We start from the raw sequence: 12,257 nt of genomic DNA on the forward strand, positions 1-12,257 counted from the left end.
TCAAGTGAACCCTGATTTAATAACAGAAAACAAGTGAGATCTGCTGATCAAATATAATATTTTTTTATGTACCAAAGTTTAGTTTTGTCATCCTCTTGTTGATAGTCAAAATGTGAACGACAAGTGCTGTACAAGATCATGATATATAAGTGCATTTATATTCCTAGATTTGCTTATTTTTCACAGCCATTATGATTGGCATCTAACAATATATTAAGCATTTGAACTAATAAAAATAAAAAAAATCATAAAATCAGCCATGATTTTTTTTTTTTTTACGTTGAAAATTATGTTTTGTGTAGAAGGTAACTATTGAATTAAACAAGAGAATCTGGTTATTCAGATAATAGGTTAATGTTTTGTCTTTAAACTTTCATACAAATCAAAATTACACACCAGCGAATTTAGTCAAAAAATGTCTTGTAAATATATAGCAGATTTCACCCAGCAACACAAATGAACCACATCTGCAGTTTATTGACAGAGGACAGACAATAAACACACACACACCTTCAGATTCACTGTCTTTCAGCTGAAGATGCATGAGAAAATACACATTAACTATCATCTAACAGTAACTGCAATCAGGGGCGTGTCTACGTGGTGGCCAGGGGGGGCACCGGCCCCCCCTGAAATTCGATTGGCCACCCCAGGTGCCCCCCCTATAAGATGTCTTGCGATTGGTTCATTTTACGGCCAATCAGTTTATAGACTCTACTGAAGTTCGCGATTCAAAGAAGTGCAGCGCCAGAGAAACAACGGTCGACTCGTCGCGGACTTGGACTTTTACTTTATCAAGTGTGGAAAGTCAAGACACCAAAAACAAAGAGCTGGTAGGTAACCTTTATGTATGGTTTAATCTGTTTGTATGGTTATCTCAGATCAATGTTTTTACCCCGTCAGGCTCTGCTCGCGTTGGTCGTGGTTGATTTCAATCCAATGTTCAGCCAACGTTTAATAAAACACAGTAAAAGTAAAATACGCTGGGCGCTATCAAACAAATAAACACTGTCATGGTGATTTGCATATTTTCTATCAGTTTATTTTGTGACAGACAGTGACCACATACATAGCAAGATTGCACCAAATGACAATATGCACAGAATGTTCCAATTTTTTTTAAATAATAATCGTCTGGTGACACGTTACTTGTTAATGCATGAGAGTAAGTCAGTTAGATAGTCAGTTAAATTGTCAGGCCTAACTTAGTCATTTACACGTGAAATGACATGGATGCACAGAATGCATCCATGTCAATGTCATTTCACGTGTAAATGACTAATTTCATTCACAATTTGATTTTTTTTTTTTTTTTTGAGATTGAGAATAACGGACACACATAACAAGTGTTTCTTTTGAAGGCAGGGAAGAGAGCAGTGCCAAGCCATGAAAAGAAGTAAAGATATAGGGAGTTTCTTTCAAAGAAAAAAACCAAAAACAAGTGTAGAGGCAGAAGCAACTGAAGAAAATGTTACTCATCAAGAAGAAAATGTCAGGCAGCAAGAAAACATTGTCACTGGAACAGAATCAGCCAGCAAGGAATCAACAGGCCAGACAGACAGTGATGCCAGTGGACACAGCCAACAGCAGTGCCCTTCATTTTCCTCTGTGCTTCCTGCAACTTCATCAAGTATGTGAAGTGTAGAGGGAATTGTAGAGATATTTGAGAAATATTACATTTCATTTGTATGAAGCAAACTAAAACGGTAGTAATCATTTCATGTACATGAATTTAGCCTAGAAATACCATGAGCGTATTTATTCTGCTATAGTACTCACAGAGCTTGTTTTGTTTTCTCATTGATGCAATATTTACTTGTGACATTTCATCATTTCTCAGGATCAACATTTGGTGGGGATAAACAAGCACCTTCATCCCCAACAGAATGCAAAGGTATGTACAGTTGTAGTTGAGACCTGAAAGTTCTTTTGTTTGCACATGATCAGCAAGTGATGTTAAATGATGTTTGATGTCTACTCTGTTGATTTATTATTTTACTGTATCTGCAGATAATTCAGCTGTAAGTGACCTGTCTGAATTTGAAGACCACGAAGAAACTTTGTGTCAGCATAGGTCAAGGGGTGATGGTGACAGACCTCAGGCACTACATGCCAACATCTCCACAGATCGCATTCTGCCAGGACCACATGGTATGCTCCAGTTTTTTTTTTTTACTGACATATTTTTAGAATGAGCTTGTGTATTTTAATTAAATTCCTAAAACCTTAAAAATGACTGATTGCCTTCATATTATTGTAGGGTCTATGGTTATGTAACTAACTTTCATTCAAACTTAATTTGCAGAATCAATTGATGTATTCTAGGTTGATTTAATTGACAATATACACCTTCTGCACTGGTAATTATTTTAATTATTACTAGGGCTGTCAAAAGATTAATCGCATCCAAAATAAAAGTTTGTGTTTACATAATATATGTGTGTGTACTGTGTATAATTATTTATATATATAAAAACACACACAATCATGTACCGTATATATTTAAGAAAAAATGGTTATATTTATATATAAAATATTTATATATAATATTAATTATATAAATGTATATACAGTATATATATGCAATTATTCCTTAAATATATACATGAATGTGTGTGTATTTATACATAATAATTATACACCGTATACACACACATATTACGTAAACAAACTTTTATTTTGGATGCGATTAATCACGATTAATCTTTTGAAGGCCCTAATTATTACTTATTGTTTAAGTTGATTGAGGACCCCTGGTAGGCTAGTCATCGCTATAAGAAGACCATTCTCTTTATTTGCAGACATTTCACAGTCTCGGGCAGCAGGACCAACACAGCCGCAATTGAAGGTGTTCCCTCGAACCGTGAAGGGCGACCGGACAAGAGCTTTCAACAAAATGTGGTACACACAACACCAATGGCTGGAATATTCTGTAAGCCGAGACTCTGCATATTGTTTTCCGTGTCGACACTTTTCTCTCCCTGGCATTCAAGAGACTTCGTTCACATCATCACTGGGCTATTCTAACTGGAAGAAGGCAATGTATAAAGATGGAGGTTTCAGGGGACATGAAAAATCTGAAAATCATGTTAATGCCATGATAGCATGGAATGAACACAAAAAAAGAATCTTGACAGACACTTCAATGTTAAATGCCCTCGATAAGAAACACCAAGCAGTAGTCGAACAAAATCGTACCTACATTAAAACAGTTGCTGAGGTACTTTTGTTTACTGCAACGCAAAACATTTCACAAAGGGGACACCTTGAGACCGATGCATCTGCAAAAAAAGGAAACTTTTTAGGCATTATGGATTTGATTGCTAAGCATAGTCCACTAATTGACAAGAAATTAAAAGCTGTGGGGAATGCAAAATATACAAGTAACACTATACAAAATGAAATTCTTGAATGTCTGTCAGATATGGTACGGGAAAGCATCATCAGTGAAGTCAAGGAAAACAAATATTTTTCCATCATTGCAGATGAAACAAAGGATTTAAAAAAGAAAGAGCAACTGTCATTAGTACTTAGGTACTATTATAATGGTGCAGTCCATGAAAGCTTCCTTGATTTCAAGCAAGCTACTGAGCTCGATGCAGAGGGACTCACTGAAAAAATAATACAATGCCTGGAGACGTATGGACTTGAGTACAGGTCAAATCTAGTGGGGCAAGGTTACGATGGGGCCGCAGTCATGTCAGGGAGACACTCTGGAGTTGCAGCAAGGATTCAAGCTAAAACAAATCACTCTTTTTATGTGCACTGCAACGCACATTGTCTTAACCTTGTTCTCGTTGACTCAACAAAATCAGTGCCTGAGTCTGAAACCTTCTTTTGTTTGCTACAGAAATTGTATGTGTACATGTCAGGCTCCTATGTGCACCAGAAATGGCTCTCTGTGCAAAAAGAAATGTATCAAGGTGCCCCAAGAGAGCTACAAAGGCTCAGTGACACCAGGTGGGCATGTCGGTACCAGGCTTGCAAAAACATTAAGGACAGACTGCCTGCTGTATTGTGTGTGCTACATGATATTGATGTGGAGAACAGAGGAGAACGCTCTGTGGAGGCACGGGGTTTACTTGCCCAACTGGATCTTACCTTTATCGGAACACTTGTCATCTTTTCAAAAGTCCTTGGAGAGGCAAAATTCCTTGCAGACATGCTTCAGTCAACGTCTCTTGATTTAGCGAAGGCCGTGGACTTAGTTGAAGCATTTCAAGACACCCTCCAAGACCTAAGAAGTGATTCAGCTTTTGATGAAATCTGGAAAGACACTGTAGACACTGGAAAGCAGTGCAATGTTGCAGTAGAAACTGTGGTGAAAAGACCACAAAAAATTAGTTCCAGATTGAGCGGGTCAATTGTTGAATCCACTGTTGGACAGCGGAGGTGTAAGGAAGGAGACATGGAACTGTTCAGAAGTGGTATATTCTTCCCCATTCTGGACTGTCTGAGTGGGGAGATGCAGAGGCGTTTCAGTAAGTCAAACTGCAGTATAATGCAAGGTATTCAAGCACTGAACCCTAAAAGCAGAAACTTTTTGGATGAAGACACCATTTTTAGCTTTGCTAGGATTTATGAATGTGATACTGATGACATAAAACATGAACTGCATCAAGTGAGGAGGGTGTTAGAAAGGAAATTCCAGGCTGGAATTGAATTGTCTAGTCTCCTAGAGTTTACCATCTTCCTTGAGCCATTCAAAGAAGTGTTTTATCAGCTTTTTCGTTTGTGCTGCATAGCTGTGGCCTTACCAGTCAGCAGTGCAAGTTGTGAGCGCAGCTTCTCTGCACTTAAGCTCATAAAAACACATTTACGCACTACCATGACTGATGACAGACTCAGTAATCTTGGAGTCTTAAGCATTGAGGTGAGGAGAGCCAAATGTCTTGACTTGGATGATTTTGTTAGACGGTTTGCCAGTCACCACCGAAACAGAAGAATCCAGCTGTTTTAGTTGAGGTCTGCCTTTTTTTTTCCCGACTGTTTTCCTCTTTTTCTGCTACAGTTTTTATTGTTTCTAAACTAAAGACTGTTCTTTAATATATTAGCAGAGCACAATGTAATGGTTCCATATTTTATTTTTAAACTGTGGTATTTTCATTTGAACTGTTACAGTGCTAAAACTTTAACTGTTACGCAGTTTTTTTGTAAATTAATCTGAAAGAAATGTTGAACGAAACACTGATGTTTTGGCCAAACCATTTGAATTATTACAGTGGGGGGAATTATTTTTATTTATTATTATTTGAAAGAGATTGTGAATAAAACTACTGTATATTGTAATGGTCAAACTAATTAAAAGAAAATAGTTGACATCGTTTCTGCTTCTGTGCTTTTATTTTATAAACTTGTTAGTTTTATGAAAACACTAAAAATAATAAACACTGGCTCTCAAATTTAACTTAATGGATATATACAGGGATGACAAAAACTAAATTAATAAAAAATGTGCTTTATTACTACATTTGTTTACAATTAACTTTACTCAAGTAAAAAAAAAAAATCAATAGGATTTACGTACTATACTGTAGAGTTTAGCTTTTTTTTTTGGTCACTGGCGGCCACCCCGTTTGGAGGCAGTGCCCCAGCATGGCCCCCCCACTGAAAATGCTCTAGACACGCCACTGACTGCAATCTAAAAGTCACAGATATCATATGGCTAAAAACATACATTAACATCAAAATAAAAGCTAAACCCATTCAGCTTTATTGTAATCTTGCTCGTACAATCAGGGTCAAAAACCAGCAAACACAACATAGAGAGAAAGCAACTCATAATCTGAAAACAGGCATAAAGTCAGGCAGCAAACTTACATAAATCAGTCCACAATAGAAAGCAGTTCAGGACAGCAGCAAACAATCACGAAGAGAATAAACAGTCCAAGAGTAATCCACGGGAAGACTAAACAACGGGAAGAAACGCTCAGAGATGTTCACCAGGGAAAAACAAAACTTCACAATGAGGAACTTCTTCTTCTGTGTTTTTTATTGGCAGTTTGCAAACGGGACACATTACCGCCATCTTGTGGATTGAAGTGTGAACTCATTGGGGCACTTCATATATGTTACTAAACAAAAAATAAATAAAATAAAATAATAAAACCTAAATCCTATTTGCAAGCTGAGTTTCTTTCATAAAGTTCATAACATCCTTAATTATATATTGTGTGCCAGGCAAACTCAATAGGTTTTTTAAACTCAATCCATTTTCCGTTGCCCTCTCTAGTTATTTTCCTTTTGTTGAGTTAATCTAAAAATTAATTGATTTATTTCATCTAAAAGATCTTGCTTACATATAGATTTTCCACTCTGAATACTTGATAGCGAGGACCTGGAATCTGAGAAGATGACGGTTTAACTTCCTCTAAAATAATGGCCATTATTTCAACTGAGAAGACTGAGAGATGATCTGAAGATCTTTTTTGGATGTTTTTATCTGCTCTCGCACCTATTCTCTGACTTAGTCAGTTTTGTAAACAAACAGGCAAAGATTGTTTCTCATCCACTGTTTGGCAATATTCAAGATAACAAAATGGCACAAGACAATCTCAAATTCAAACCAAACAAATCAAGTAGCTTTCATGTCAAAGAAAGGAAAACCACATTTGCAACAAGTGTGACACCTATTCCAGAACTCACAAAACAAAGAACAAAGGAAAAGGATGGAGCAAAAGCAAGCCATTGAACCCTCTGCTTTTACTGCAATAAAGACCATGGATTGGATGTTTGCAAAGTTCTGAAGCCACGGAAAGAAAAACTTGACTTTCTGAAATCTAATGGCTATAATCTTGTGCTATGGTTGCTTATTACCAGGTCACATGAGTAAAGGTTGTGTGCAAAGACTTACTTGTCAAAAGTGCTCACTAAAGCATCCAACCATACTTCATCTCTCAGAAAAGCCAGTGCTTCCAGGGTCTCAAAACCGAGACAGCTCCATTACTGTCACAGAGTCATGTAACGTAACCAGTGAAACTTGTGGTTGTACTGGGGCTGGTCATTTAGTGTGGCCATTGTACCAGTTAGAGTTAAGGCGAGACACTACAGGCGAATAGGGTACAATTTTTAAATAATAGATATCACCATGAAACTTGCTCAGTTGATTACTTGCTCAATTATATAAAAAAACATGTATTACAAGTTTTTGAAATTTGAATATGTAATTATGCAAATGAGGTATTATCTCATTAAATATGTGTGATTTTGCATATATTTTCGGTAGATAGATCTGAACATATGATAAGCTAAGTGCAAAATTCTTTTTTCTTTTTGTTTACACACAAGATGACAAAAAAAAAACTCAAAACGATTTTCGTCATATTTTTTTTATTAAAATTTCACATAAATCAGGCCAGGAATGATTTATTAACAAATCCCTCTGAAAATATCTTCAGAATACTGCTAAGTGTATAACTGGAAAGTTTGGTGTACATGGGTGCTACATAGGCTGAGATGTTTCTACTGAAGAATGACAAAAAACTTTTTTTTAGAAAACGGCATTTAAAGATTTAAATAGGGGAATTTAATACATTTCTATTGAAAAAAATTGCTCAAAAACAGAATAAATGCTCAGGCCCTTAGTAATAACAATATATAATATTTCAAGCTCATGAAAACTGATTATTTAATAACATGGCAGGCATACAAGGCCTATAACTGCAGTAACTCAATTAATTAACATTGGCGTATCATGCACAAAGTTGCCAAAAAAAACCACGCTAGACAGTTGTATGGACACAGAACAAGAACAGCAGTAGCTTTCACAGCTTTCTAAAGTCTAATGATCCATTCCAGCACCATATGTAGGTCCCTCTGACATCTCTTGCTGGTTCCTTTTCACTTTCTTGTCTGTGCTCACAAGTTTTCGTTTTCGTTTTGCACTCGCAGACTGAACAGCGTTTGCTTTGGACACCCTGAGCAGGTCTGCCGGCTTGATGGTGTTCACTGTAATAAGTGTGCTCTCCAGCCATAAGTTTGCCATCACATTAAGCATAGCTGAGGGACCCCTTATTAAAAGAGGAGATGGCCATGCTTGCCGCTGCCTCGACCCTGTTCTTGCCTACAAAAACAGTTGTTGGGCAGCGGGCCCATATCACCGCATTGAGGCACTCATTTGCATTTTGTGTGCCACCATGCTGCATTCTTTGCAGCAAGCTGTCGCTTGACATGCGGTGATAGATGGGGAGAAGTTTCTGGCCCACCTCATGGGATAAGTAATTCGCAGCATGTCGTGTGTGGCTTTCGGGGGTCTCATCTTTGTCTTCTGCCCTCCGATACCAACACCAAGATGGATTGCACCTAGTATACAATGGTGTTTCATTTGTTGACATGCAGTGGAGAAGGCCTGCCCATATCTCTGCTTTCATTGTATCCACTGACCCCTGGTTATTCAAAATTGCCCCCCTGTAATAATTTTGCAGTGTTTTGCATTTCTTTGCGGTCAGTTTCCCCAAACCCTTGCCTCCCAATTTGCGCTCGGCACTAAATTTTCTGAGCGCTGTGCCCATTCTCTTGTGAGCATGATTTATACATTCCAGCTTTACAATCTCATGGCCAGGGTATGGGTTCAGTGACAGTACTTCCTTAAAAGCAGAGCTATCCCCATCTGAGAGCATCTCAGTGTACCGCAACTGGTGGCGACTGACTGATCTAGCCCACATCCTCTTTGCTGCCTAGTAATTGCCTTACTAGACCCTGTGAAATTCTTGGCACAGTCAGTGTGCGTCTCCCTCCAGCTGTCAAATTCCTCCACAGTAATCTTCCCCTCATTCTTGGCACTTTTCTTTAGGACACAAGCATGACAGTAAGAGGATAAGACCTCAAAGTCAATGACCTGTAAGGGTGTCAATGCAAACACCAATGCCATAATGGGAAGTGAAGCCTCTTTTTTGCCAGGTGCCATCAAAAGAGACACCAATGTTAATTATAGCATCAGCATCTTCCCTCAGCAACTCTGGATCAACATCTGCATTGGCCTGCCGGATCTGCTCCCTAGTCTTGTGCAGTCTTGACTCCAATCCTATCTCAATTTCTGCAACTAAAATAAAAATGCATGTTGTTTCAAAAACTGTTACTTTTTTGTTGAGTTTATTGAAACAGTACACTTGAGTGGCAAAACCCCAATTTCTTTTGGAAAGGACCACGGAGTAGACCATGCAGTCATAGCAGCCAATTGGAAAAGCAAACCATAAATGACTATAAAGAATAAGGCCATCCTATAATGTTATACTATTACAACAGATCCATAATCTGAGGCTGCATTATTTCAATGTATTTTGGTTTAACCACTGAACTGAAACCTCAAAAGTTGTACTGCAAAAGTAAAACTGACCAATACAACACAATGAATGAGATGAAAATATGTTCACTGTTACAACAACACTATGATAAATGTAACAGGTCATTACACCTCCAAAATCAACATCCCTGTAACCATCCCTGTTTTTAAAGCCTACCTGTCACTCTCTTGTCCAACGCATTCTCATCCTAGGGCGTCATATACTGACGCTGTTGACATTTCGTTCACATACGACGCGCATGGTACCCTTTATCGTCAATATAATGTCACGTACGCACACACAAACAGGTAGATCCAAAAGCAGTATTATTTATTAGGGTAATCCGTACTCACAAAACCAGTCCAGGCAAGGGTCAAAACCATATAAGCAGTCCAAAAACAAGAAACAAACACTAAGACAAACCAAGACAGATTCTGCGAAGCGGGTGACAAGAAACAAGGATTCCAGAACAAGTGATTAAACAGACAGGGTATAAATAGACAGACACTAACAAGGTGAGTGGGAACAGCTGAGTGTGATAATGAGTCCGACAAGGGTGATGGGGATTGTAGTCCGATAGTGACTGACACCTGTGGGGGAAAAGGACCTCTAGTGGCTACCCAGGGGACATCACCCAGACATTGTGACATATAAGACGCGTTCGGTTATGGGTAGGTTTAGGTATGGGGTAGGGTTAGGGTTAGACCGCTAGGAGGCGCAGTTTGGCCATTTTTATATGCGTCTCATATTTACGCGAAAGGGTGCCATGCGCGTCGTATGTAAACGAAATGTCAACAGCGTAAGTATATGACGCCTTCGGATGAGATCGGGCTGTCTTGTAATGCCTCTGGTATGTTTTCAGATGAAGGGAAGGGATCCCCAACACCTTGCTGACCTTCCTCAGTGCAGCATATCCCATCCCTAATTCATGGGCCAAAAGCACCATGCGGACATTCACGTCAAAAGTGACATCACCTCTTGTCTCACTTTGCAGCCGTGTGGGTGTGTAGATGCTTCGCCTATACCCACTCTTTCCTTTACAATTACTGCACTCTAGAAGCAGACTGCTACAAAATCCATGGTTCACTGGATCAATGTTAATAAATAGATCCGATGCGGCACAATTAGGGCACAAGAGATAATTTATTAACTCATTCAGACGTGCGACATGCATAATCAGCCACTGCTGTGTCGCACAGTCAGCGGCACTCTCATTAAACCCCTCACGTTTTTCCAACGACAGCTTACGATCAGATGTGCTGCTTCCTGATGGCTTTTCAGCTAATCCATCCGATTGCTTTTCCTTTTCACATCTTGCAAAGCGCAATTGCTGTTTTTTTCTTTCCTTGAAAGTTGTGGTGTTACCGGCATTTTCGGAGGTCCCGCGGTAAGCTAAACACAGAAGTGTCAGAGTACACCACGTGATGCGTCTGAGCGAATCACCTTCGCAGAAACCAGCAGTAGCCAATGAGATTTCATTAGCTTTAAACCCCCCTTTGGACATTCACGATTGGTTACTGATAGAAAGGAAATGCCCATATTTGGGTTACATAGCGGTGTTCATGAGATTCAGAGCTTTACAACGATACCAGTCATGACAGACTTCAGTAAACAGACAGAACACGGCATGTCACGTTGGAATGCTAACTTCTTGGTAAATTCGGGTGAAACTTACTGCCGCAAGTAAACAAAATGTAATAAAATAAACATATTAATGTAACTTTTCTTTATCTGCTACGTTTTCTTTATAGCAGCATGAAAGAAAACATATTGAAGGAGTAAACTAGCCCAAAATCTCAAAACTGACCACTGCATGAAAAATGAATGTTTTTGCCTGCCGTGTCTCGCCTTAAGTAAAAAAAAAAAGTGATCATGAGGTTACGACCTACGCCTTCTTGGACCCAGGAAGTTCTGCATCATTTTGCACAGAACAGCTAATGAAGAATTTAAAGCTAACTGGTAGGAAAACAAACATCCTGCTTTGTACCATGGGACAGGAAGGGTCTGCAAGTACATGTTTTCCCCAAACTGGAAATAAGCGGACTGAATGAGAACAATTTTGTTGATCTCCCTCAGGTGTTCTCACAAAAAGAGATTCCAGTTAAAAATTAAAACTTTCTGCAACAGAAGGATGTTAAGAAATTGAAAGGAGGTACATCTTCCAATTGGTGCAGGTATTGGCTTACTAATAGGAACAAATGTACCCAAGATTCTTGAGCCATGGCAAGTCATCAGAGAAGATGGACCTTATGCTGTCAAGACCATCCTGGGCTGGATTGTAAATGGACCTTTGGAAAGAGAGAACATCCAAACTAACAGAAACACAGGATGGCCACAGGTGATGCAAACAGGATTTTAGTGGTAAGCCTGGAGAACTTAATTCAACAGCAAATAAGTAATGATTTTCCTGAATGTAAACAAGCAGAAAACAACGTTAGAAGTTGTTGACTGAAAAAAAATACTTAACGTTGTAAAAAAAAAAAAAAAACTGATCAAATTCAGGGAATTGTTTCATATATTTACAAATAACTGATTGTTGTTGTTTTTCTACATTTGTTTCCAGTCTCTTTTAATTTTGGCATTTCTTTGAGTAAGCGTTTAATTATTTAATTCATTAATTTAAATAATTGTATTTCTTGTTCTCGAACAAATAAAACACAAATCTTGTGGCATTCACAGCAACACTAGTTTATTAGTTAACTAACTATACATTTACTTTATGTGAGTCTAACAAAACATTTGCTCACTGTGACATAGAACAATGCTTTCTAATATGAGTCCCTAGATTACATGATTGTGTAAAACTCTTCCCACACTGAGTACAGTGATACGGCTTCTCTCCAGTATGAACTCGCTATAGTAGAGCGGCACCATCCCAGGAGGGATGAATACAATCTCTTCTCAACAGGTCAGGTCTGCACCAAAAACTTTTCCAAATGTCTATGAACGAAGTGACGTTGAGAGTGACCAACTGAA

The 12,257-nt window shown here is 38.5% G+C and overlaps 2 protein-coding genes across 3 annotated transcripts in view; one reads left to right on the top strand and one right to left on the bottom strand.

Annotated features, from left to right (window-relative positions):
• Positions 1 to 5,968, bottom strand: part of LOC306997101 (uncharacterized protein) — a 45,852-nt gene extending 39,884 nt beyond the window's left edge. The window contains exon 1 of the mRNA XM_079610182.1: positions 5,821 to 5,968. The gene's annotated coding sequence lies outside the window, so the exon portion shown is untranslated. The remainder of the gene's footprint in view (positions 1 to 5,820) is intronic.
• On the top strand, positions 626 to 5,389 carry LOC306997083 (zinc finger MYM-type protein 1-like). 2 transcript variants are annotated; one of them, XM_079610154.1, is made up of 5 exons: positions 626 to 833; positions 1,362 to 1,630; positions 1,841 to 1,894; positions 2,011 to 2,151; positions 2,802 to 5,389. In XM_079610154.1, exons 2-5 carry the CDS (start codon positions 1,387 to 1,389, stop codon positions 4,958 to 4,960), a joined length of 2,598 nt encoding a protein of 865 aa, XP_079466280.1. In that variant the 5' UTR covers positions 626 to 833; positions 1,362 to 1,386; the 3' UTR covers positions 4,961 to 5,389. The 2 variants fall into 2 exon arrangements, with proteins under 2 accessions (XP_079466280.1, XP_079466279.1); XM_079610153.1 differs by lacking the exon at positions 626 to 833 and having other exon boundaries at positions 1,289 to 1,630.
• Positions 5,969 to 12,257: the final 6,289 nt, after the last annotated feature.

The sequence above is a fragment of the Phoxinus phoxinus genome, assembly GCF_949152265.1.
Source record: "Phoxinus phoxinus genome assembly, chromosome: 4".
NCBI lineage: Eukaryota > Metazoa > Chordata > Actinopteri > Cypriniformes > Leuciscidae > Phoxinus > Phoxinus phoxinus.